We start from the raw sequence: 25,865 nt of genomic DNA, 5'->3' as shown, positions 1-25,865 counted from the left end.
TGGTTTTTTGCTTTTCTTTTTCTTGGGGATGGTCTTGATCTCTGTCTCCTGTACAATATCACGAACCTCCGTCCATAGTTCTTCAGGCACTCTGTCTATCAGATCTAGTCCCTTAAATCTATTTGTCCCTTCTGCTGTATAATTATAAGGGATTTGATTTAGGTCATACCTGAATGGACCAACCTAGATAGCATATTCAAAAGCAGAAACATTACTTTGCCAACAAAGGTCCATCTAGTCAAGGCTATGGTTTTCCAGTGGTCATGTATGGATGTGAGAGTTGGACTGTGAAGAAAGCTGAGCGCCGAAGAATTGATGCTTTTGAACTGTGGTGTTGGAGAAGACTCTTGAGAGTCCCTTGGACTGCAAGGAGATCCAACCAGTCCATTCTAAAGGAGATCAGTCCTGGGTGTTCTTTGGAAGGACTGACACTAAAGCTGAAACGCCAGTACTTTGGCCACCTCATGCGAAGAATTGACTCATTGGAAAGACTCTGATGTTGGGAGGGATTGGGGGCAGGAGGAGAAGGGGACGACAGAGGATGAGATGGCTGGATGGCATCACTGACTTGATGGATGTGAGTTTGAGTGAACTCCGGGAGTTGGTGATGGACAGGGAGGCCTGGTGTGCTGAGGTTCATGGGGTCACAAAGAGTCGGACATGACTGAGCGACTGAACTGAACTGAACTGAATGGTCTAGTAGTTTTCCCCACTTTCTTCAAGTCTGAATTTGACAATAAGGTGTTCATGATCTGAGCCACAGTCAGCTCTTGGTCTTGTTTTTGCTGACTGTATAGAACTTCTCCATCTTTGGCTGCAAAGAATATAATCAATCTGATTTCGGTGTTGGCCATCTGGTGATGTCCATGTGTAGAGTCTTCTCTTATGTTGTTGGAAGAGGGTGTTTGCTATGACCAGTGCGTTCTCTTGGCAAAACTCTATTAGCCTTTGCCCTGCTTCATTCTGTTCTCCAAGGCCAAACTTGCCTGTTACTCCAGGTGTTTCTTGACTTCCTACTTTTGCATTCCAGTCCCCTATAATGAAAAGGACATCTTTTTTGGGTGTTAGTTCTAAAAGGTCTTGTAGGTCTTCATCAGTTCAGTTCAGTTCAGTTCAGCTGCTCAGTCATGTCCGACTCTTTGCGACCCCATGAATTCGCAGCACGCCAGGCCTCCCTGTCCATCACCAAATCCCGGAGTTCACCCAGACTCACGTCCATCGAGTCAGTGATGTCATCCAGCCATCTCATCCTCTGTCGTCCACTTCTCCTCTTGCCCCCAATCCCTCCCAGCATCAGAGTCTTTTCCAATGAGTCAGCTCTTCGCATGAGGTGGTCAAAGTACATAGAACTGTTCAACTGCAGCTTCTTCAGCATTACTGGTCATTTACACAGCATTACTGTGAGATTAGGTGTTTTGGAAATTGATGACCAACCTTGAGTTGTTTCTTTGTCTTGTTTTCATTGAGTATTTTTATTTTAAAAAAATTTGTATTTATTTTTTGCTGTGCTGGCTTTCTCTAGTTGCAGTGAGTTGGGGCTACTCTCTAGTTTGAGGTGCACGGGCTTCTCATTGTGGTGGCTTCTCTTGGTGTGGAGCACAGGGTCTAGAGTGAGGGCTCAGTAGTTGGGCTGGGGGAGGTGAGATCTTCCTGGAGCAGGGATCAAACCTGTGTCCCCTGCACTAGCAAGTGGACTCCCAAACTCTGGCTCACCAAGGAAATCCAAAACCGTGTTTAAGATTGGAATTTATGAGCAACATGTCAAACTCAGTAAGCATTTGATATATACTTTTTTAATGGCTGACAAAACCAAATCAGGAGATAAATCTAAGTCTGTTTGCTAAGGCTGCCATAACAAAATACCAAACTAGGCAGCTTAAACAATAGAAATGTATCTTGTCCCAGTTCTGGAGGCTAGAAATCTGAAGGTCAAAGTGTTGAAATGATGAATGATGATAAGGCTTCTCTCCTTGACTGGTAAATTGCTATCTTCGTCCTCTATCTTCACAAGTTCTTTCCTCTGTGCACACACACCTGTGTCCAAATTTCCTCTTCTTATAAGGACACTAGGGTGTATTGGATTAGGGCCCACCCTAATGACCCCATTTAACCTTAATTACCTCTATGAAGGCCCTCTCTCCAAATGTAGTCGCATACTGAGATACTGAGAGGACTTCAACATGTGAATTTGGCAGGGGTGAGGGGGTAACATAATTTAACACATAGTATCAGTTTATGTGAATTCCTTACCTGGAGGACAGAAATGACAGCAGAAACTCCAGAAAACGTAAAATAATTAGTCCAAGATACCATTTGTGTATGTGCTGTGCTCAGTCGTGTCTCTTTGCGACCCCATGGACTGTAATAGCCCGCCAGGCTCCTCTGTCCATGAGATTCTCCAGGCAAGAATACTGGAGTGGGTTGCCTTTTCCCCCTCCAGGGGATCTTCCCAACCCAGGGATTGAACCTGGGGTTTCCTGCATTGGTAGGCGGGTTCTTTACTATTGAGCCCACAGGGAAACCCAGATATCATTTGAACAGTTAACAAATTGAACTTTAGGATTTTTGTTCTTTTTTAAAAATATTTATTTTTATTTATTTATTTGCCTGCACAAGGTCTTAGTTGTGGCATGTGGGATCTAGTTCCCCAATCAGGGATCAAACCCAGGGCCCCAGCATTGAGAGCTCATAGTCTTAGCCACTGGACCACCAGGGGAGTCCCAGGATTTTTGTTCTTATTAGGTACAATTTACTGAAGAAAATTTCATGGAAACTATTAAAAAGAAATGATGAAAAGTAACTGCTTTTTCTTTCAGACTTCCTTAAGTTACCTCCAAATTCTCTTCCCAAAGATGTTCACAGGGTAAATGCCTCTTATTATGCCCAAAATGAAGTTCATCAAAAGAAAATAAGTTATCTTACACAGAAAGTTCTGTTTTTATTGATTAGAACTGTATATAGTTGTAATTCTTTCATCACACATATAATACACAGTAATCATCAAGTAACTGATGCTAAAATAACTTATTGACAAATTCTAATATTGACAACAGAATAGTTCTATCTCTATTAACAATAAAAAACAAAACTGCTAAGTATCTTGGAAAATTTAAATGCAGACCATTATTTCACAATTTGGAAGTCTGTGTAGTCCAGCTTTACGATGACCTTCTCATTGTGGAAGCTTGCTCTGTCGATGTGTGACTTGGGGCTTCCTTTTGTCTCAAGCCATGCCTGCATATGACGTACTTTGGAGGCGGGCCCTTGCAACTGTCCTTGCACTGTGCCCTGGTCAGTGTTCTGGACCCAGCCTACTAATCCAAGCTTTTTACCCTCAGCCTAAGGGAAAGAAAAAGACAAGAAAGAGAAATCCAGTGAGACTGAACAAAACAAAGCGAGACTATAATCTCTTGCCAGAACCTTGGCGTACAATCAAGCCACTGAAATTAATTTTGTCCAGAACAGTCAAAACAGAACTACAGCAAGGAGAATCTCATTGCTGATATTAACATGAAGTGTTGACCACTTGACTTCATTTCCTTCTTCTACCCTATAAAACCCAGGCACCAGAATTTTTCACTGTGTAGTCAATTTGATTAAGTACTAAAGATTTAGGACCAAATCAGATGTTTTCAAAATGATTCTCTAAGGCTGATTGTTGTTAGGATACTGGATTATATCTTGTTCATTTTCCTTCTTCTAATCAAGAATCTAATAGATATATTAAATAGAAAAAAGCATAAAGTTATCTGATCCTTCTGTTTCTCTTTAGCCAAGACCAACTGCAGCCATGAAATTAAAAGATGCTTACTCCTTGGAAGGAAAGTTATGACCAGCCTAGATAGCATATTCAAAAGCAGACACATTACTTTGCCAACAAAGGTCCATCTAGTCAAGGCTATGGTTTTTCCTGTGGTCATGTATGGATGTGAGAGTTGGACTGTGAAGAAAGCTAAGCGCCGAAGAATTGATGCTTTTGAACTGTGGTGTTGGAGAAGACTCTTGAGAGTCCCTTGGACTGCAAGGAGATCCAACCAGTCCATTCTAAAGGAGATCAGTCCTGGGTGTTCTTTGGAAGGACTGATGCTAAAGCTGAAACTCCAGTACTTTGGCCACCTCATGTGAAGAGTTGACTCATTGGAAAAGACTCTGATGCTGGGAGGGATTGGGGGCAGGAGGAGAAGGGGACGACAGAGGATGAGATGGCTGGATGGCATCATTGACTCGATGGACGTGAGTCTGAGTGAACTCCGGGAGTTGGTAATGGACAGGGAGGCCTGGCGTGCTGCAATTCATGGGGTTGCAAAGAGTCGGACACGACTGAGCGACTGAACTGAACTGAATACCTAAACAAACCCAGATGACTAAGTGTCCATTATATCTTTAAAGATCATTAGAGAGTATTTCACAATTTCCTGGGCAAATCATTCCATTGTTCTCACTGTAGAGGAACTGTCTAATCCAAGGTCTTTACCTTGCATTCAAAGCCCACTTTCTCTCATCCTCTGAGAGAAGGAAAAAGTTGCTGGTGAGCAGCCTCTAAACACCTATATTTTATAAGACCACATTAACTATTGTTTTCACTTGACTTTCTTCTGTATAAATAATCACAAGGCCTTTAATGTTGAATAAGCTTAGGAAAAACATCTAATCATTGTAACTGCTCTTTTCTTGGACTTTTTATTGTTCTTTCCTATAAAGCATTAACTGTGAAATAACTGAAAATTGGGGGAAAGTAGCAATGTTTCAGAGGCAATTTTATTTTTGTAAAATTTCCAACTAAGGATTTATAAAAGTTATTGCTTGTTACATTCTATCTAAATAGAAGGAGTTGGATTACAAAAGAAAATGGGAGTTAACATGACTGCATGTCCAAATGCTGGACTAGTGATCTAGTAAATATGGGAAATTGCTGGAGTTGGCCAAAGAAAATGTTATGCAGAGCAAAAGTATGTTTGATGAGGAACTGAAGTATTCATTAAATCAGTTATGTTCAAAGCAAAGACATGTTTGCATAATGAACAAAAGAGACTTCGGTCAAATAACAGTTTAAAGGATATGGAGGAAATTAAGGAATGAAGAAAAATAAGAGATATCTAAAGCATGATTAAGGGATGTAGACTGAAGCATTTAAAAAGAATACAGAGAATGGATTTGAATCATACTCCACATCCCACTGACTTTGTGCAACAACCGCACTCTCTCCTACTTCATATTAACCCAGGGGAGTGGGCCATGCCTAGTTCGTAGTTACCTTATATGGTAACTTGCTATAAGATCGATTGTGTTGAGGTTTTGAGCAGGAGGTTATAATAGTTCAATAACATTTTAAACTGTAGTGTGATTTATCTGAACTCCTGAGAGTAAACAAAACACTCCCAACTTTGGCAGGTGTTGAGAATGGGGATTTCCTATGGGTTTTGTCTGGGCACTGGATTCTGTTCTTATTTTTAAATGGTAACACAATATTGCTGAGTCATGTTCAGCTTTGACTATATATCTAAACAAGCAAGTAGTGCTCTCTCCTAAGAAAATTCCAAAAAGCTGATTCTCCCTCAAAACCATATTTCCTCTTGAACAGTCATCTGGAAATATTTTAAGGATTATAGTCAACAATTCTAGTCTCAATCTAAAAAAAGGTTATCCTCAAACCAATAACATAGACCTTCCACATTAAGAAACTAGAAAGAGAGGAGCAAACTGAACTCAAATCAAGCAAAAAAAGGGAAATAATAAAGATTAGAGCAGGAGTTAATAAATAAAACAGAGATAAAGAAACTTCTCTGGTGGTACAGTGGTTAAGAATCCGCCTTGCAATATGGGTTTGATCCTTGGTAGAGGAACTAATTTGCTACATGCCCCAGAGCGACTAAGACACACGACCCCCACAACCCCAATTAGGGAGTCCTTGCTCAACAAAAGATCTGCAGGACTTAACGAAGATCCTGTTAACCACAACTAAGAGACCCACCACAGCCAAATAAATATTTAAAACTTGTTTTTCTGTATTCTTTTATTTTCTTTTTACACTGAGGGTTGGGAGGTGCTATAAAGATGGGCTCTCCTGCCATCTGCTTCTTTTCCCTCAACAACTTTAATTAATCTTCATTAATTTTTAATCCATTTATTAAGCCACAGGAACTTACCCTACATGAAAGTGAAAGTTGCTCAGTTGCGTCTGACTCTTTGTGACCCCATAGACTTTATAGTCCATGGAATTCTCCAGGCCAGAATACTGGAGTGGGTAGCCTTTCCCTTCTCCAGGGAATCTTCCCAACCCAGGGATCGAACCCAGGTCTCCTGCATTGCAGGCGGATTCTTTACCAGCTGAGACACAAGGGAAGCCCAAAAATACTCGACTAGGTAGCCTATCCCTTCTCCAGGGGGTCTTCCCGACCCAGGAATCAAACCAGGGTCTCCTGCATTGCAGGCGGATTCTTTACCAACTGAGCTATCAGGAAAGCCTACCCTACGTAACTGGAGGCAAAGCTATCTGGAACATAGCTCTTGCTAGGACTTTCAGTAATTCTTTTCTTCCAACAGGCACTTCATATATGAGCAGGGATCAGGAGGAACTGATTTGCAAATCATTGGAAAAAGAGGTAGTGGCACTTAACATTCACATTTCAAAGATTCAGGTTTGAACTTTAAAGTGGCTTTGGCAAGTTCTGCAGTCTTAACTCATTATTTTTGGGGTTGGAGATACACTGGGAAGGCAGTAGCCTGATACTCCCCTATAGAAGACAGAAGGCAAACTAAGATTTCATCTTTGTCATTAGGGAAGATTGATGAAAGTCAAAGAGGAGAGTGAAAAAGTTGGCTTAAAGTTCAACATTCAGAAAACGAAGATCATGGCATCTGGTCCCATCACTTCATGGGAAATAGATGGGGAAACAGTGGAAACAGTGTCAGACTTTATTTTTGGGGGCTCCAAAATCACTGCAGATGGTGATTGCAGCCATGAAATTAAAAGACGCTTACTCCTTGGAAGGAAAGTTATGACCAACCTAGATAGCATATTCAAAAGCAGACACATTACTTTGCCAACAAAGGTCCGTCTAGTCAAGGCTATGGTTTTTCCAATGGTCATGTATGGATTTGAAAGTTGGACTGTGAAGAAAGCTGAGCGCCGAAGAATTGATGCTTTTGAACTGTGGTATTGGAGAAGACTCTTGAGAGTCCCTTGGACTGCAAGGAGATCCAACTAGTCCATCCTAAAGGAGATCAGTCCTGGGTGTTCTTTGGAAGGACTGATGCTAAAGTTGAAACTCCAATACTTTGGCCACCTCATATGAAGAGCTGACTTATTAGAGTTGACTCTGATGCTGGGAGGGATTGGGGGCAGTCGGAGAAGTGGACGACAGGATGAGATGGCTGGATGGCATCAATGACTTGATGCACATGAGTTTGGGTGAACTCTGGGAGTTGGTGATGGACAGGGAGGCCTGGCGTGCTGCAATTCATGGGGTCGCAAAGAGTCTGACACAACTGAGCGACTGAACTGAAATGAGTGAAGTTAAGGCAGAGGCTGTCAATAGTCTGTTCATCCCAATTACTAATATGTCATACCAGGCTCCATGTTCAGTGTTACTATTACTTACCCTGGAATGAATACAGTATTTTCATTAGAAAAGCTTCACCTGGAAAAGGTGTTGTTGCTTAGTCCCCAAGTCGTGTCCGACTCTTTGTGACACCTTGGACTGTAGCCCTCCAGCTCCTCTGTCCATGGGATTTCCCTGACAAGAATATTGGAGTGGGCTGCCATTTCCTTCTCCAAAGGATCTCCAAGGGATCTTTCTGACCTAGGGATAGACAGAACCCACGTCTCTTGCATTAGCAGGAGATTCTTTACCACTGAGCCACCTGGGAAGTCCTCCCCTGGAAAAGGTATTTGTTCTTTAAAACCTAAAATGAGCAGAATTAAGGAATTAAGTAGGGGAATGGGAGAAAGTTTAAGAGAAAAAAAGGTCTGAAGAAAATGCAACAGCTACAGACGAAGCAGTTACATAAATTACATAGTCATTGAAATGTCATCTCTTTGATCAGTGTTAACTTTCCTATAAGAATTGTGATTTGTTTTGATGATGCCCCAATAGGGAGAACTGGGGAAGCCCTTTCTCTTTGTAAAAGAGAAGCTCGTCCATATGTGTGTTGGTACTCAATACCACTGTTAGACCAATAATAACAGCAGACAAAGCTTCCAGTAGGGATTCCCAGGTGACTCAGTGGTAAAAGAATCCACCTGCCAATCCAAGAGACCTGGATGGAGGAGATCCCCTGGAGGAGGAAATGGCAACCCACTCTAGTATTCTCGCTGGGAAAATCCCATGGACAGAAGAGCCTGGAGGGCTATATAGTCTGCGGAGCTGAAGAGTCGGACACGACTGAGCATGCACACACACACAGAGAAAAGCTTCCATTTGCGTTGTGGTTTACCCATTGCAAAGCATTTTCATACCTATTCTTCCACAAACCACCTCTTTGCCATTCAGCTAACAAAGAGCCAGCTTCTCCAAAGCATATTTTTCGGGAACATTTCTCTTGTTCCCATGCTGATAACGTAGGTAGGGTCACATACCTGAGTGTACTTGCGGAAAAACACTCCTTGCACCTTTCCAAAAATTTCATAATCCACTGATATCAGGGTATCCCCTTCTGCCATGCTCATGCTCAAACCTGTCAGAGACCAGGATAGCAGCAAAATAAAGGACTCATTATCCTACTCCAGGGCCCCCAATCCTTAGGCAGAAAGGGTCATCACATCCATAGCTGTACATCCTTAACCACTGCGACCTCTCCCTGACCTTAAGGTGCCCGTACTTCGGATACGTGTAAGCGCGGGTGTCTGAAGTAACAGGAAGACACCTGCAAGGGAGCTTCGGGTCGCGATTGCCCACAGAGGCCACTTTTGGGGCAATTATCCAATTACCTCCTTATTATTATTCTTATTATCCTGCTTATCCAATTACCTCCCTACACCCATCCCCGGTCCCACTTCCTCTCCATCCTTCCCTCTTCCTACAGACCTGCCTTCCACGCTGCCGCCAGTACCTCCTCCTATTAAATTTTAGGGCTAATCGAACTCACGGGCACGCCCCGGGTCCCTGTCCCAGGCTCACCCTCCTTGTCGTCCTCTCAAGCGTTAGGGACTACCCGGCAGACCACCAGGCCAACAGTCACCCCTCAGCAGCGTAACCGCCGCGCCCGGAAGGTTAGAAGGCGGCTCCTCCTTCGCCGCCTCTCCTGTCTATCACCTCCACCGGCCAATCACGCACGACGCGCTCGGCCCAGAGCCCGCCTAGAGTGTGGGATTTCGGGAGGCGCGAGTCTAGGAGCGCCCGAGCATCGGGGTTGGGGAGGATCTGTCCAGGGTCTCGGCCACGACTCTACAGACCGAGTCCTCATCCTGCCTTGGTTACTAAGCGCACCTCTTTTTTTTTTTTTTTTTTTAAGTTTCTCCTGGGGAGAAGGACGAAGACGAAGAAACACTTGAGATAAATCCAATTATTCTGTAAATAATTACTGAGAGCTTCTGTGCCAGGCACACTTCTAGGTGCTTGACACACATTAACAAAAAGAAAGGATCCCTGGATTGGAGGAGCTTAAATTCTGGAGACAGAGAGGGACGGCAAACACTAAACATCATAAACAAAACAAAAAAATTAAATAGAAGACATAAAATTTTTCTGCCCTTTTCCTCAGTTCTCCTCCAATTCTGGGTCATGCCTAAGTTTGGAATTGGTAGCAGCAGCGACAAGAGTATAGGAGGTTTGCACACAAGGTTATTTCTCCCACTGTGATTCTGGAAGCTGTCCACCAGAGTCTACCTTACTAAGTAAGTCTACCTTACTAAGTAAGTCTACCTTACTAAGTAAGTCTACCTTACTAAGTAAGTCTACCTTACTAAGTAAGTCTACCTTACTAAGTCTACCTTACTAAGTAAACTCTAAACAATGTTGCTTATCTAAAGCAACCAATCACAAACACAAACAAAATAATCCAGGGCTCCAGAATCACAACTGAATCAGTCAACCTAAGCCAAGTGACCCGGAGAAGGCAATGGCAACCCACTCCAGTACTCTTGCCTGGAGAATCCCATGGACGGAGGAGCCTGGTGGGCTACAGTCCATGGGGTCGCTAAGAGTCGGACACAACTGAGCGACTTCACTTTCACTTTTCACTTTGATGCATTGGAGGAGTAAATGGGAACCCACTACAGTGTTCTTGCCTGGAGAATCCCAGGGACAGAGGAGCCTGTTGGGCTGCTGTCTCTGGGGTTGCACAGAGTTGGACACAACTGATGCGACTTAGCAGCAGCAGCAGCAGCAAGCCAAGTGACCAAGTTGCATGAATTTCTTTAGGGGGAAGGGAATCGTCAAGGGGAGTTGTGGGTGTTGATTGTTAAAAGTAGGGTCATCTCGTGTGTTTCAGTCACTCAGTCATGTCTGACTCTTTGTGATCCCATGGACTGTAGCCCACCAGGATCCTCTGCCCATGGAATTCTCCAGGCAAGAATACTGGAGTAGGTTGTCATTTTGTTCTCCAGGGGATCTTCCCCCCCCCAGGATCGAACCCAGGTCTCCTGCATTGGAGGCAGACTTTTTACTGTCTGAGTCACAAGGGAAGCCAAAGGTCACCTTGTAGGCATTTATATCCAGATATCCTATGATTAAGAATGCATAAGGGGCTTCCTTGGTGGCACAGTGGATAAGAATCTGCCTGCCAGTGCAGGGTACTCGGATTTGATCCCTGATCCAGGAAGATCTCACATGCCACAGAGCAACCAACTCCATGTGCTACAACTACTGAGCCCGTGCTCTAGAGCCTGAGAGCCACAACTACTGAGCCTACGTGCTGTAACTGCTGAAGGTCAAGTGCCTAGAGCCTGTGCTCTGCAACAAGGGAGGCCACCTCAATGAGAAGCCCTTGCACTGCAACAGACAGTAGCCCTCACTTGCCACAACTAGAGAAAGCCTGAGCACAGCAATGAAGACCTAGTGTAGTCAAAAATAAACAAACAAAAATTATACACATATATATATATATGTAAAGAATGTGAATGAAGATAAACTGTGGTGCTTACTGTTGCCCTTTGGAGTGCTGTGTACTTTACATTCCTCCATAAGACTCCATATGTATGCCAGATTGGCAGACTTGGCAAGGTGAGATGGATTTGCAGGCCATGGAGATTCATTATTCCATTAGTTCCCCACTACAAAGTGAGGGTCCAGATCCTGGAGAGTCATATGACCTCAGTGCTGGTATGGGGGTGGCAGTGAGGTTGGACTGAATTGTCATGCTGGGCAATATTTGAAAATAATGCTGAACAGAGTAACTGGCTGATGTTATTTCTTTAAAATTTATTAAAAAAAAACCTAGTTTCTCTGTAGCATCAAACTATTCAGCACCTACATGTATACACACTGTAGGATATACAAAGATGGATGGTATATAATCTTTGTCCTTAAAGAGCTTTTTTATTTCACATAAGGGACAAATATGCATGCAAATGATGACAATGCAATGCACAACATGCGAATTCAGTTCCATGAACATCCATTGAGAGCTCATCACGAGCCAGCCCTGTGACAAAAAATATTATGAGAGCACAAAGGAGCAGAGAGATTCCTTCTGGCTGGCAAGACTGGGAAAGCGTTCTTGGAGGAAACGGCATATTACCCAAGGTTACACAACCACAAAGAGTAAGTGATGGAGCTGGGGTTTAGTTCCAAGCAGCCTGAGTACAGAGCCTACTCTGTACGGAATGCTATGTTCTACTACCTTCCAGCACATGGAGTTGGAGGAAGGCCACTGAGGTAAGAGAGTATGAGTAGTCAGATGTGGCTGGACCCTGAGTGTATATTACTGAGTATATACTACTGATATACTACTGGGTATATATCAACCCTGGCTGTACATTAGGACATTGGGGGAAAGTTTACAAAAGATTGATACCAAGGCCTTACCTCCGGAAAAACTGCTTTCCAGGTACCCCTAAAACACAGCTAGGGTTGACTCTGGGGAGGCAAGGCATGTTTCAGCTTTATCCTGTAGGTAAAGAAGAAGCCATTGGGTGGGAGAATGACAGGTTCAGATGTATTTAGGATTTAGGATAGGGACTTTCCCGGGGGTCCACTGGTTAACCTTTCAATGCACATTCGATCCCCAGTCAGAAAACTAAAACTCACACATCATAACTAGAGAAGCTCCTACACACCACAGTGAAGACTCAGAACAGCCAAAAGAAGCAGATGTACAGCAGTTAGGAGAGTGGTGCCACCCCAGTGAGCAGTGAAGAGGAAACTCACCTAGGGTAGGAGAAATGAAAAGGAAGGGACATATATAAGAGACACTGCAGAATAAATTCAGCAGAGCCTGCTGACTCATTAGAAGGGGTGACAAATAGTGGGGAGTGGAAGAAGACTGATGTTTCAGCATGAGAGGGAACACTGGAGAAGTGGCTTGGGAAATAGGGAGGTAATCACAAGTGTGTTTTATGTCAATATTGACTTTGAGATACCTGAGGAACATTCATGTGGATGTGCTACGTGGGCATTTGGAAACGTGAGTCTGTTACTAAGGGAGAGAACTAAGGTAGATGCCATTGAAACATAGGTGAGAACTGAAATCCCAGCATTTGGTTGCAATCATTAAGGAAGAGAATGTCTGAAACTGCACTTATATGAGAAATAAGCGGGCTTTGGAGAACAACTACATTTGGGAGGCAGGTGAGGAAAAGACATAAATCCAAAATATGAAAGAAGATGGAACAAGGACATGAAAAAAGAAACCAAGAACGCACAGAGAAGCAAGTGAGAAGCGAGTTCCAACGGGGAGAAAAAATCAATAATGTCAAAGAGTAGGCTGAAGAAATAGCAGCTTTTGTCTTTAGGGTCATTGGAAGGTCACTGGTAGCCTGGTCCGTTCAAAGCAGAGACGGGGAAACCAGACCACAATGGACTGGACAATGAGGGAGAGTCAAAGAAGTAGGGGCAGCAAATGTAAAGCTTTCTATTAAGAAGTCTTGTGGAGAAGAAGAGAAAAGACTGGGGCCCTAAGGTGAGAGGTGAGGTCAAGGCAAAGGAAGTTTGTTTTTTTTTTTTTTTGTAAGGCAAAGCTGAGCATATTTTAAAACCAGTGTGTGTGGATGGATACAACTTGAAGTTAGCAAGATGGATGGGTATAGTGAGTCAATTCCTGGAAGGTACTGAAAGGGACTAAGTCAAGAGAACTCAAGGAAAGACAAAGATTTTTTTCCCTCTGAAACAAGATGGAAAGAAGTCAAGATGGAAGGAGGCACCCTGGGAAATTCTGCCAGGCTAGAGGGGAGCTTTGGGAGTTGATGACAGGCAAGCCCCATGCTGAGATAATTGGGACCTTGAAAAGAGTGAGAAACGTCTGGAAATGCATACACAGAGAAGGCAGTTGAGAGACAACTAGGAGAGAAAACAGGGCATCAAAAGACTGCTTTGGAGCACCACCAAGGAATTTATAACATGTAAAAGCTGCAATATGACATGTTGAAGTAGTAACACCGACCACTGCTGTCTGTATTATTTTCCACGTGCATTAATCTTTTTAAGTAGTTACAAGGGAAAAAGAGTAAGCTGCCTGTTTCAAACAGCTTGCACAAATGAACTGAAGTATGAAGACAAATAAACTTTCTTCTGATGTTAACAAGTTATGGAATATCTTTAGGGTTGAAACCAGGTTATACTGAGTATTTTGGATCTGGTGGTTAACTTCATTATCTTTACACTTGTCTGAGTCATTCTTGGGCCCTAAGAAGACAGGGCCAGAGTTACCACATGAGAGGAAAACATTATATCAAAATAATGAGACTGGCTACAGAAACTTCCCCGGAAGGAGACTGCGTAGCAAAACCTAGCAGAGTTGCTAAAATCTGACGCAAGCTCCATATTATGTGCGAGGAAAAGCATGGACAGAGAGTCGACAGCCGTACCTGGGGCCGGTACCAAGCAGCCGAGCGTGCCAAGAAAGGCGATCAGCATGCCCACTCCCGCTAAGAGGAGGGCCGACACAGGAATCTTGCGGCAGAATGACCTGAGGGCGCATCTAGGCGCTCCGTCCTTTGCCAGAGAAGGGCACACCCCAGGATCAGAGAGCATCGCTCTGAGAAAAATACAAGCTCTCTGACGGAGCCCCAGGAGAGCCTCTCCCACCCGCTACCAACGTTCCCCAAGGGCAGGGCTGGACTGAGCTGCAGAGTTGGCGGGACACCCAGTCTAGTGACCCTGCTGGACCGCGCCCGCGGCCCCGGCGGCCCCGGGTGCGCGGACTGCGCTTGCGCACGCCCCAGCCGAATTCGCGGCGGCGCGGGGCTGGGCGCGCGCACGTGCCCCCGTCTCCAGGCAACGGGAATAACAGCTGCCCTCTGAGAGCGCCTGCGCGGCCGGCGGCTGCGGGAGGGCGAGTGGTGAGGGAACCTGAGTCCTGCGGCTTCCCCTAAGCGGGAGCCACCTCCAAAAAAGCCTCAGGTACGCGGAAGGGCGGGAAGGCAAGGGGTCAGCGCATCGATCTCCCAAGGCCCGACGGAGTGAAGAGCCGAGGGCTTGTCTCCGAAGCGGAGTCACAAGTCGGGGACGTCCCGGGTGACCCTCCAGGACAGAACGCAACTTCCGCGTTCCGATCTAAACCCGCGGTGGCCGGATCGTGTGGTCCTTGGGTGAGGGTTTGGCAGCCAGGCACCTGCTGCATGCCCTGAACCGGCTCTGTGCTCTTTAGAGTCAAGCACGGTTCCAGCAGGAGGGAAGCCCCGAGAGTTTTTGTGCCGGTCACTTACCAATGGGCTGCAGTTTTCTCGCCTATAAAATGATGGGGCTGGACTCAGAGTCTTACGGCCCCTAAATTCCAGTCCTGTAACTCTGGGCGAATCCCCAGCGAGGGGAAGCTGCTTGTCCTGTGTCACAGGCCTAAAAACTGACTTTCAATCCAATAGCTCTTTCCATCTGCTGTGGAGTGTATTATTGTGTATGCGGGAGCATCACTGTGTATGGAAGAGGCTGGTAGTGATATAAAGGAAAGGTAGGTGGCAGGAACACCTGTATCACACTCTTTTTTCTATCCTCAGAACCTAATAAGCACCCACAGAACACAGTAAGCATTCACCAAATGCTTATTGAATGAAAGCTCTGGTGGACCCAGCACCAGTGTCCCTAAAAAGTCTAAGGGAAATTGTGGTTAGGCAGTTGTAGAAACAGTTATACTTTAGCAGTGGAGGTAAACCTCAGACAAACTCCTCACATGTCTGGTTTAAATCTCCCCTAGGCTTCAGTCCAGGCCCTGAATGGCTGGTCTCCAGTTGGTGTTGCCTCTGCCTATGGGCGTTATGCTCCCACATAATAAAAGGGATTCTCCAGAGCTCCATTCAGCTAAGCAAGACCCCTATAGAAAAGGTGACTCTTGCCAGCGGTCCTCTACAGGGCACCCGAGGAACACTTTCCAGCAGAAACATTTGAGTAACCAAGAACTGATGCTGGATAATCTCTGCACTCACCCCAAGTGGAACACCTGCACAAAAGCCCAGAGCTGTTCGTATCCCCACTGTGCTGGAATGAGCCAGCACGATTCAAGGAGCAATCCCCAGGGCCAAGCCAAGGGTTTGTTTTACACATCAGACCCTCAGTGCCGGTATCCCAAAACAAATGACCAGGAATTCATCCCCTTGACAAAGAAGCGAGTGGGGGTTGACCGAGCATACCCTCTGAAACCTGTGTTTCATCGGAAGTCCCATAGTACAGGTGAGGCTGGCACTGATGGAGACCAGAACGCCTCTCCAAGAACCCCTGAGCCAAGAAAGTATTCGTACAGTAGCTTTGGTTCCAGGAACTGGGTGAATTCATCGATGGTTGGTCCAGTTGCTGCCACTCAGGAGGAAAGGGTCATGGCAAATGCCAACAGGACGGAGTGGATGCAAATCCAAAGACTAGAAGCTGCAGGGGAGAGCTTAGGGGAGGAAATACGCAGAAAAGAGACTCTTCTGAGGGAAAAGCTGAAGAAGACGGAGGAGGAACTCAGAAGGATCCAGAAGGGAAAAGAACAGGCTGAGGAAAATGAAAAAAGAGAGCTACAGAGAATGGTGCTCTCACGGAGGAGAGTTAAAGATAATAGCATCACCACATACAAACCTATCTTCTCTCCAGCACTTGGGTCTGAGGAGGTCTTCAACAGAGACGCAGGAGAAGACGAAACTTGGGGACAATCTCAAGAGAATTCTAGTCCATTCCAGTTCTCTAATTATAGAATTCAGAAGCTCAAAAGGGAAAGACTCGTGGCAAGCAATAACAAAATCCGAGACCGAGTCTCAAGGCCATTGAAGGAGAAGTTTTCTCAAGCTACAGAAGCGCCGCTCAACGCTTTGCAGAGATACACCAGCAATTCTAGCTCATCCAGGGCACCAGACTCGTCAGGCTCCAGCTGTTCCACTGAAGAGCCAGAACTGGGCGAGTGCAGCCACTGCAGCCGAAAGTTTCTCTTGCTCAGGCTGGAGAGACACTCCAGCATCTGCCGCAGGATGCAGGGTTCCAAGAGGAAAGTGTTTGACTCCTCCAGGGCCCGGGCCAAGGGCACAGAACTAGAGCAGTACTTGAACTGGAAGGGTCCAGCTTCAGTCAAGGTAACAAGGGCCTTATGGATTTGCCATTGAGTGGGGATCACTTTTAAGAGCCTGTTATGTCCTCATCCATTTTCTTTAGAAAGATTTCATGTGTCTTGTAGGGAGAACAAATTCACATTTGATTTACTGATTACTGCTGTGTGCCAGTCACAGTGATGGGAGGTTTTCATATGTTCCTCACTACAGCCCTGTGAAGATTTCATTGTCTTATCAGTTCAGTAATCAAGTCTCAGGTTAACTTGCTTAAGATCACAAACAGCTTTAAATGGCAGCATATAAATCTGGGTCAGAATGACTCCAAAATCTAGACTTAAAAAAATATGTCGTTTTGATTACATAAGTAATAAACACTTACTATAGAAAATTTAAGAGAGTGAAAAAAAAATATTATGAAGCATTTCACTACCCTGACGAAATTCCTCATTCTTTATAATATATTCTACCATCACCCCAAATTAGGACTTGTTACCACTCCTGGAACTCTATCTACTTTTCCCAGTTTGTCTAATTTTGATATACCTTCTTAGTAAATACATGAAACACATGATTAAGTTTGGAATTCTTTTTCTCCCCATTTAGAGTGTAAACAATTTAAAGGTGGAGGACTTTATTTTTCACATAATTTTTATTGGAGTATAGTTGATTTACAATATTGTGTTAGTTTCAGGTGTACAACAAAGTGAATCAGTCATATATAGGTATAGACATCTCTATATCTACACATATATAACTCTTTTTTAGATTCTTTCCCCATATAGGTCATTGCAGAGTATTGAGTTCCCTGTGCTATACAGCAGGTCCTTATTAGTTATCTATTTTATATACAGTAGTCTGTATATCTCAATCTCAATCTTCCAGTTTATACCCCCCTGAAACTCCTCCTTGGCAACCACAGGTTTGTTCCCTACATCCGTGACTCTTATTTCTGTTCTGCAAACAAGCACATTTGTACCATTAAAAAATTTTTTTCCACATATAAGTGGTATCATATGATATTTGGCTTTCTCTTCATTCAGTCTGACAATCTCTAGGTCCATCCATATTGCTACAGATGGCATTATTTCATTCTTTTTTTATGGCTGAGCAATATTCCATTGTGTATATGTACCACATCTTTATCCATCCCTCTGTTGCCGGACATTTAGGTTGCTTCCATATCTTGGCTATTCTAAGTAGTACTGCTGTGAACATCAGGGTGTGTATATCGTTTTGAATTATGGTTTTCTTCAGATATATGCCTAGGAGTGATTTTTTTTCTGGGATAGAGGACTTTATTTTTGGTGAACATTCCTAGCTGCAGAAAAACTAGGTTGTAAAAAGTGACTTCAAGACACTTCCATACGTTTGGGAGAACTTCATAAGCACATTTGGACAGTCAGATCGGGAGAAGATTGTCTGGTTATACCTTGTCAAGGTTATACCACCGGGATTGTAAATAAGTATGGCATGTTGACAAACAATTTTTATTTTAGTAATTTTAATGTGTATTAGGAAAGTAAACCATAACAAGCCCTTGATTTCTAGGAATATTGACTTTAAAGAAAAATAGTAAGGAGGATAAGGTGAAAGTGGTATGCAAATGACCAAAATGTGGGAAAGCCTTGACCACATGATCTCAAAGCCCTGTCTCTAAATAAAATATTTATATAAAATATAAGCATTATTTTATTTTCATTTCCTTCCAACCCTCCCCACGGCTGCGCTAGCATTTCTTGTCCATTAGCACTTTATAGTTTGTGTATTTGTGGGGCCTTTAAAAACTCACATTTATGTGATGGCTGTTAAGAGATGTTTTTTGCAGTTAGAGTTATTTCTTTTAGTATGGGAAATGACTACAAGAAAGTCGTTTCTATGTTTATCGATGATCTCCCTGAAATCCTGTTGCCAATGAGAAGTCAACATTTTGCTCTTGCAGATAATGATATGATCACAGGTTCCTGTTCTTTCCTGTTTCCTTTCTGGTCAACCCAATAATCCACTGGGGAATTCTCTGTCCCACTACAGTGGTTCATTTCTGGCCAGAGCCAAAAAGAATCTTGTATTTCTTAAATTCCCAAATACCATAGCAATGAAGCAAAACAATTGGATCTTTGAGATCAGATGCCCTGGCTTTGTGGAAACTTGTTTGAGGAAACATGTTGTGTTGAGGATAGGAAGGCAGAAAGCGTCTGGATTGAGATGCACTCCCCTCCTCTGACTGTCCTGAGCCTTATTCCAAAGCTTTGTGCCTTTGCAAGCTGAGTGGTTTGTGTCTGTCATTCCTTCTGTGTACTCAGAAGAATGGATGCTTTTTCTTCTCTCCTTTATTATTCACATAATTTTTGATAGACTCATACTTCTGGTCTCTCTACTGTACATCGTGCATTGAGTGTAAGAGACTACATCTTTGTGCTTTGTGATTCATAAGTGTTAATTGAATGAACTTCAATACAACGAAGAATTAAAGTATCATATGGTTGAGGAACTTTCCCCTAATTCATTTCTAAAGGTTGCTAGATACCATCTCTAACACTGATTCTCTTGCCTTGTCTCTTTCAGTAAGACTCTCCTGATGGATCCTTTCTTTCCCTTTGATAACATCTCTTCCTATATTCATCACCAAGTAGCTACTTGCCTTTTTCCCCCTTCTTTTTAATATTATTTTCATCTAATGGTTGAGTACATTTAAAAATCATGTATTACTAAGTGACCTGTAGTGCAGATCAACAGTCTTCTGCCTCATCCCTCTCTTGCCTTTCAGCTATCCCCCAGGCAGTTCTGATAGATGACTCTTCTGGTATGTATATTTCTAAATAATATACTTATTTTCTTGATTTATTGGCTTGGCACATGATCTGTTCACCTCCACTTATGGACACTGTGGGTTCATATCCCCTCTCCTCCCACTTCTGTCCTTCCATTGTAGTGAAATCTCAATTTTAGGTTAAACTAGTAGTCAGCTATTTATGTGATAATAATCACATAAATTTTGTTCACTGCTCAGGGAACAGAATCTGCCCCTGTCCACATGTACCCAGAGTTAATAATTGACTCATGTTTTAATTTGCTTGGTTTCCTACATACTGATCTCAAATGTTTTTCCCTCCCTAAATGATCCTCCCAGCGCAGACACCTGTTAATGTTTTTGTAACTGCCAAAACACTTCTCATAGTCTATCCATTTGACTTTTTTATTCCGAAACCTCCCTCCCATTGTTTTCTTCCTGCTCCAGTTCAGACTGGCTCTCCTCTAGGCCTGGTGCAGACCTGTTGTCTGGGACCTTCTCTTTACTTCTCTTCTGTTCCTAGCATCTTGTGTCTTCCTTTTTCTTGCTTGACTCCTTGCTTTGGAGAACCTTATTAAAAAAGGTGAATGGAGGCATATTTTTTTGTCATGGGATGAATGAAAATATCTATCTTATAGTCTTATTTTTTGACTGATGAATTGGCCAGATAGAGAATTCTAGATGGAAAATTATTTTGTGAGAACTTTTATGATAGTTTCCCACTAGCTTTCAGCATCTGGTGTTACTGTTGAGAAATCTGATGCCGTTTTGTTTCCTTCTCCATTATATGAAATCTATATATTTTTTCTTTTTATTAAAGTTTATAGGATTCTCTCTTTAATCTGAAATTCTACAGTGATTGTGTTGGGTAGTGCGTAGGCCATTTCAATCTCAAGGGTAGGACCTTTATTTCTAGGAATGTTTAGTGTCTCATTTGTTTAATAATTTCCACCTTGTCCTGTTTTTTGGAACTCCTATTGGTTGGTGTTGGATTTTCTAGATTGGCTTTCTAATTTTCTGATGGTTTCTACTTTCCATCTTAATTCTTTTTTCCCATTCTGAGTAATTTTTCTGACATTATTTACAACAGTTCTGTTTTTTAGTTATCACAGCATTAATTTATAATAGTTACTTCTGGTTTTCTCATTACTTTTTCATAATATATATATTCTCATTTCATAGACAAAATCTCTTCTAATACTCACTTGTTGATATTATGATTTTTAAATAAAACTTATTTTTAACTGGAGGATAATTGCTTTACAGTGTTGTGGTTTCAGCCATGCATCAACGTGAATCAGCCATAGCCTACCTCTTGAGCCTTGCTCGCACCTCCCACCTCCCCCGCCTGGGCCGGGTTGTCACAGAGCACCTGGCTGAGCTCCCTGCACCCTACCGCAGGTTCCCACTGGCTTTCTGTTTGCATATGGTAATGTGTGTGTGTCAGTGCTGCATCCTGCTCTCTCCTTCCCCCGCTGTGTGCACAAGTCTGTTCACTGTGTCTGTGTCTCTGTTGCTGTCCTACAAATAGGTTCATCAGCACCATTTTTCTAGATTCCATATATGTGTTAATACGCAATATTTGTTTTTCTGAGTTACTTCATTCTGTATAACAAGCTCTGGGTTCATCCACCTCACTATAACTGACTCAAATTTGTTCCTTTTTATGGCAGAGAAATATTCCATTGTATATATGTACCACAATTTCTTTATCCATTCATTTGTTGATGGACATCTAGGTTGCTTCCTGGCCTAGATGTCCTGGCCATTGTCAATAGTGCTGCAGTGAACACTAGGATACATGTGTCTTTTAGAATTGTGGTTTTCTCAGGGTATATACCTAGTAGTGGGATTGCTGGGTCATATGGTAATTTTATTCCTAGTTTTTAAAGAAATCTCCATACTGTTCTCCATAGTAGCTGTATCAATTTACATTCCCACCAACAGTACAAGAGGATTCCCTTTTCTGCAAACCTCCTGTAGCATTTATTGTTTGTAGATTTTTTTTATGATGGCCATTCTGGCTTTCCAGATAGCTCAGTGGTAAAGAATTTGCCTGCCAATGCAGGAGACATGCGTTCAATCTGTGGGTTATAAAGATCCCCTGGAGGAGGAAATGGCAATCCACTTCAGTATTCTTTCCTGGAAAATCCCACGGACAGAGGAGCCTGGCAGGCTACAGTTAATGGGGTTGCAGAGTTGGATATGACTTAACAGAGCAGAGATAGAGCATTCTGACCAGTGTGAAGTGATATATTGTAGTTTTGATTTGCATCTAATAATAAGCAATGTTGAGCAAATTTTTCATGTGTTTATTAGCCATCTGTTATATCTTCTTTGGAGAAATGTCTATTTAGGTCTTCTACCCATTTTTGATTGAGTTGTTTATTTTTCTAATATTAAGCTGCCTGAGCTTGTATATTTTGGAGATTAATCCTTTGTCAGTTGCTTTATTTATAACTATTTTTTTTCCATTCTGGGGGATTATCTTTTCATCTTGTTTATAGTTTCCTTTGCTGTGCAAAAGCTTTTAAGTTTAATTAGATCTCCTTTGTTTATTTCCATTACTCTAGGTGGGTCATAGAGGATCTTGCTGTGATTTATGTCACTGTATTCGGCTTATTTTTTCTCTGAGTTTTATAGTTTCTGGTCTACGTTTAGATCTTTAATCTGTTTTGAGTTTATCTTTGTGTATGGTGGTAATAAGTATTCTAATTTCATTCTTTTACATGTAGCTGTCTTGTTTTCCCAGCACCTTACTGACAAGACTTGTCTTTTCTCCATTGTATATTCTTGCATCCTTTGTCAAAAATAAGGTGCCCATAGGTGCATGGGTTTATCTCTGGGCTTTCTATCTTGTACCATTGGTCTAAATTTCTGTTTTTCTGCCAGTACCATACTGTCTTGATGACTGTAGCTTTGTAGTGTAGTCTGAAGTCAGGAAAGTTTAAAGCCAGAGCTTTACTCAAATGTCTAGTGATACTTGTCTGTCCATTCATACTTAAGCTTAAGTGGGACTTGTTGACTGAGGGCTTTCATATTGGGGTTATCAAACAGTGAGCCTTTTAAGTGGGGTTGCTCAGAGTCAGCATTTCAACTTCTCTCAACTGCTTGATGCATCCAGAGAACTCTCATCTCCTATGAGGGTGCCAGTGTGCCTGGTACTCTGGAGGATGGTGGGGGACACAATACATCACGTACAACTTGCCCTTAATCCCATTTCAGCTCTTAGATTAACCCTGTTCTCCATTATGCCTGGATATCCTGAGTCTGAAACCTGTCTGGTTCAGTTTCTCCAGAGAGGGTGTTGGAAGTACTGGGCACTTGGACATGCAAGGTGGAGAGGAGCCATAGGAGCCGACCTGTTCCCAGCCCTGTACCTCCCCTTTCCACTACCTGTATTTACAAGCATTAAGCCTCTCAGGGGAAACCAGCTTGCCTCTCAGTGATATCCGCCTTTGCAGGCCCTTAGGTTTAAGTGTCTGCACTCTGGCAAGTCAGTTATCATTGTTGCTCCTTTCCTGTTCTCTTTGACCTTGTGTATTAACACCCTTTTAACTTCCTTACTATCATTCTAACGGAGACTCAGGAAGGGGATGACCTAGATACCAAGTTAAATGATCAGTCTTTCTTTAACTTACAGGTTGAACCTCCTCGGAAGAGCAACTGGAGACAGAAGCATGAATCCTTCATCCGTACCCTCCGTCAGGCTCGAGAGTTCCAGCAGGTGATTGCCAAAGGTGGAAACCCCTCAGACCTGCCTCCCATCCTGCCTGTAGAAAATCCCGACTATATTCAGTGCCCTCACTGTAGCCGCCACTTTGCTCCCAAGGTGGCAGAGCGGCACATCCCCAAGTGTAAGACCATCAAGAACCGTCCTCCGCCTCCAAGAAAGCACTACAGTTGAGCAGACAATAGTGGAAACCTCCTCGATGGTTCAGAAGGTTTCTGCTTCTCTTGAGCAGTAAGTAGGAGAATAATTTGATGCAGAGCAGAAAGAACTAACACTTTTACATATCCCAGATCTGCCTGCAGAGCTGAGATCAGTGCTAAGCAGCAAGATGCAAAAAGAAGCCTCAGCTTCCCACTAAATCACCACCTCCGGCTGATGTGCCTGATGTAATTGCTCTGAGAACTGATGGGTGAAGAAACTTAAGAGCAGTGAGCAGGCTACATTAAAGCTCTCTTCTTGCAAGCCTGATTATGGTTTGTGCTAGTTAAGTGCCTGCATTTGTTGTGCCTTCTTGCCACTGCCTCTGCATGTATGTCTGTGGTTCCGGTTAACTCCTCTCGTTCTTGTAAGAATCTGGCTCACTGGTGTCACAGGATCATGCATGGTATCTCTTATAAAAAATACACTTCTGCTGTAAGGCAAATGACCTCCCTGGTACATGGTCCTGGCAGAAAGTCAATACAAGTATGTAAGGCTGGGGCGCCAGTATGTCCTAAACCCTCCCATGTTGTACTGTGTAATAAAGGGAACCTCATCTTTATGTACTTTACAGGGTAGGGGTGGGAGAAAGCACACTATGTCTCTGTAGTTGTTCTTTTCTAATGGATTTCATATGTCAAAAAAAAAAAAAAGGAAGGAAGGAAGGAACTTTAATTTCAGCTGTTGCTAGCACTCTGCTTTCAAATCAGTTTGGTTTGATGACTTTGAAAATGACGCAGCAAAATGTACCCCCCAAGCAAGCTGGGACATTTCAGTGTCACATGTCCGTACTGATTATATCACAGTAAACTTCTCTTCTGAAAAGTAAACTTTGAAGGAAAAGATGCCAGATCTAAAATTTTCTCAGCAGAATCGTGCCTACTGCAAGTAACCTTCATAATTAGGCACTGAAAAACTAGGTTTGGTGAATTTAAAATTAAATCATAAAATGAGTGAGTCCTAGACTTGTCAGTGGAGAAGGAAATGGCAACCCACTCCAGTATTCTTGCCTGGAAAATCCCATGGACGGAGGAGCCTGGTAGACTATAGTCCATGGGTTTGCAAAGAGTCAGACACGACTGAGTGACTTCACTTTCAGACTTGTCAAACAGGAGAAGTGATAAGACAGTGTCTAATGGGGGAAATATCAGTTCAGGTAGAATGAAGTGAGCACAAAAGGTCTGAAATACTAATAAGATTACTGTCCTGAAAGCATTACTCAAACTGTTAGTTTAAGATACTGGAGAAAAGTCAACGAAGCTGACCTGGGCAAAGGGGACTGTGCAGACCACAAAGCCATATTCACTAACTACAGATGGCCACTTACTCTTGTTCCATTTCCTCTGCAGCTTCTGCCGAGTGGCTGAGCCAACAGATCAGACCAATTTGATATGCCCATCTTTAAGGCTTTAGCTGTGAAGCTGCTGGACACTAGGCTGAAAACTAATCATATATATTTTAAAAAACAGCATATATTGCTTTATGCTTTTCCTGTTACAAAGAAAAAGAGGTATAACATAATGGCACCTCTGGTTGTTCATTTAAAGAAACCTCACAGAGGAACACCAGATATTTAACCCAATATACACAGTTCCCCGGCAAGTTTAATGAGGTACCCACTTTTAAGTTTCACACTTGATAGTAAAAGCAATAGATGATGACAATGAGTGGTGGCCAAGGTCACGAAGTGGTAGCCTGTGGACTGCTTTGCTTCACAGGTATGTTTTGACTGACATAGCATTAAATATATAATCTGACATTTAAAAATAGTGATATGGAGCATCTTTTGAAAAACTGGAAGTTTTGGAAACCTGGGCCTGCAGCTCTACTCAGCACCGAGTGGGGTTCGGAACCAGTTGCTCCTTCCAGACGGGGTGGAGCACAGAGAGCACCACCTGCCTGGCGTGCTTCACTTACTTGCCTTGTCTGTCTGGTGAGAACCTCTGGATGGTGTTATAAGGGCACAGGCCGGGGGCCTCCGGGGGGAACAAGTGTGTGTGTGGGGAGCGCTTCCTACGCTGCTAGAGAAACAAACAGCCAGTGCCCTAGTGCTCCCTTTGAGCTCAACATGTTTGGGCCTTGATTATAACAGGAATATCCATTAGTCTTTTAAATTTAGCTTGATTGGATCTTTGGGAAGAAGAAAGAACCCTTTTTCTAAGTCTCTTCCTGGATAGCAGAGGATGACAGAGGATAAATAAATGCTGCTTGTTAATGTCTCTGTGTTATACTACTGTATCCAAGAACCTTTAGTAAGTAGACGCTATAAATTTTTAAAGTTCAAAAGGTTAAGCAATGGGAAAAAAATCTCACAGTAAGACTCACTTTGTTGAAAAGTATATGCAGACATGCTGAGACAGTATTAACAGCAGTCTGTTGAATGCAACACAGCACCTTTGGCCAACATTTGCTGTAGGTCATCAATTTGTCACTTTTCACAGCTACACAGGAGGTAGCAGAGAAATGATATAGTGTTTCCCTCCTTAATGTTCATGATTCTGTGAGATTTAATGATCAGCATGAACCACTAAATT

General features: G+C 43.0%; 2 protein-coding genes across 4 annotated transcripts; one reads left to right on the top strand and one right to left on the bottom strand.

The window, feature by feature from the left end:
- Positions 1–2,913: 2,913 nt before the first annotated feature.
- On the bottom strand, positions 2,914–9,272 carry ACYP1 (acylphosphatase 1). Of its 3 annotated transcripts, none has more exons than XM_006053890.4 (3): positions 9,120–9,272; positions 8,579–8,676; positions 2,914–3,339 (listed from the first exon to the last, which is right to left on the bottom strand). In XM_006053890.4, exons 2-3 carry the CDS (start codon positions 8,666–8,668, stop codon positions 3,124–3,126), a joined length of 306 nt encoding a protein of 101 aa, XP_006053952.3. In that variant the 5' UTR covers positions 8,669–8,676; positions 9,120–9,272; the 3' UTR covers positions 2,914–3,123. The 3 variants fall into 3 exon arrangements, with proteins under 3 accessions (XP_006053952.3, XP_025150968.3, XP_006053953.3); XM_025295183.3 differs by having other exon boundaries at positions 9,088–9,195; XM_006053891.4 differs by having other exon boundaries at positions 9,027–9,168.
- Positions 9,273–13,947: 4,675 nt separating this feature from the next.
- On the top strand, positions 13,948–25,550 carry ZC2HC1C (zinc finger C2HC-type containing 1C). The gene is made up of 3 exons (XM_006053892.4): positions 13,948–14,498; positions 15,289–16,636; positions 23,044–25,550. The coding sequence occupies exons 2-3, from the start codon at positions 15,308–15,310 to the stop codon at positions 23,305–23,307; spliced, it is 1,593 nt and encodes a 530-aa protein (XP_006053954.3). The 5' UTR covers positions 13,948–14,498; positions 15,289–15,307; the 3' UTR covers positions 23,308–25,550.
- Positions 25,551–25,865: the final 315 nt, after the last annotated feature.

Source organism: Bubalus bubalis, chromosome 11, assembly GCF_019923935.1.
Source record: "Bubalus bubalis isolate 160015118507 breed Murrah chromosome 11, NDDB_SH_1, whole genome shotgun sequence".
NCBI classification, from domain to species: domain Eukaryota; kingdom Metazoa; phylum Chordata; class Mammalia; order Artiodactyla; family Bovidae; genus Bubalus; species Bubalus bubalis.
This window is presented reverse-complemented; position numbering and strand designations above follow the sequence as displayed.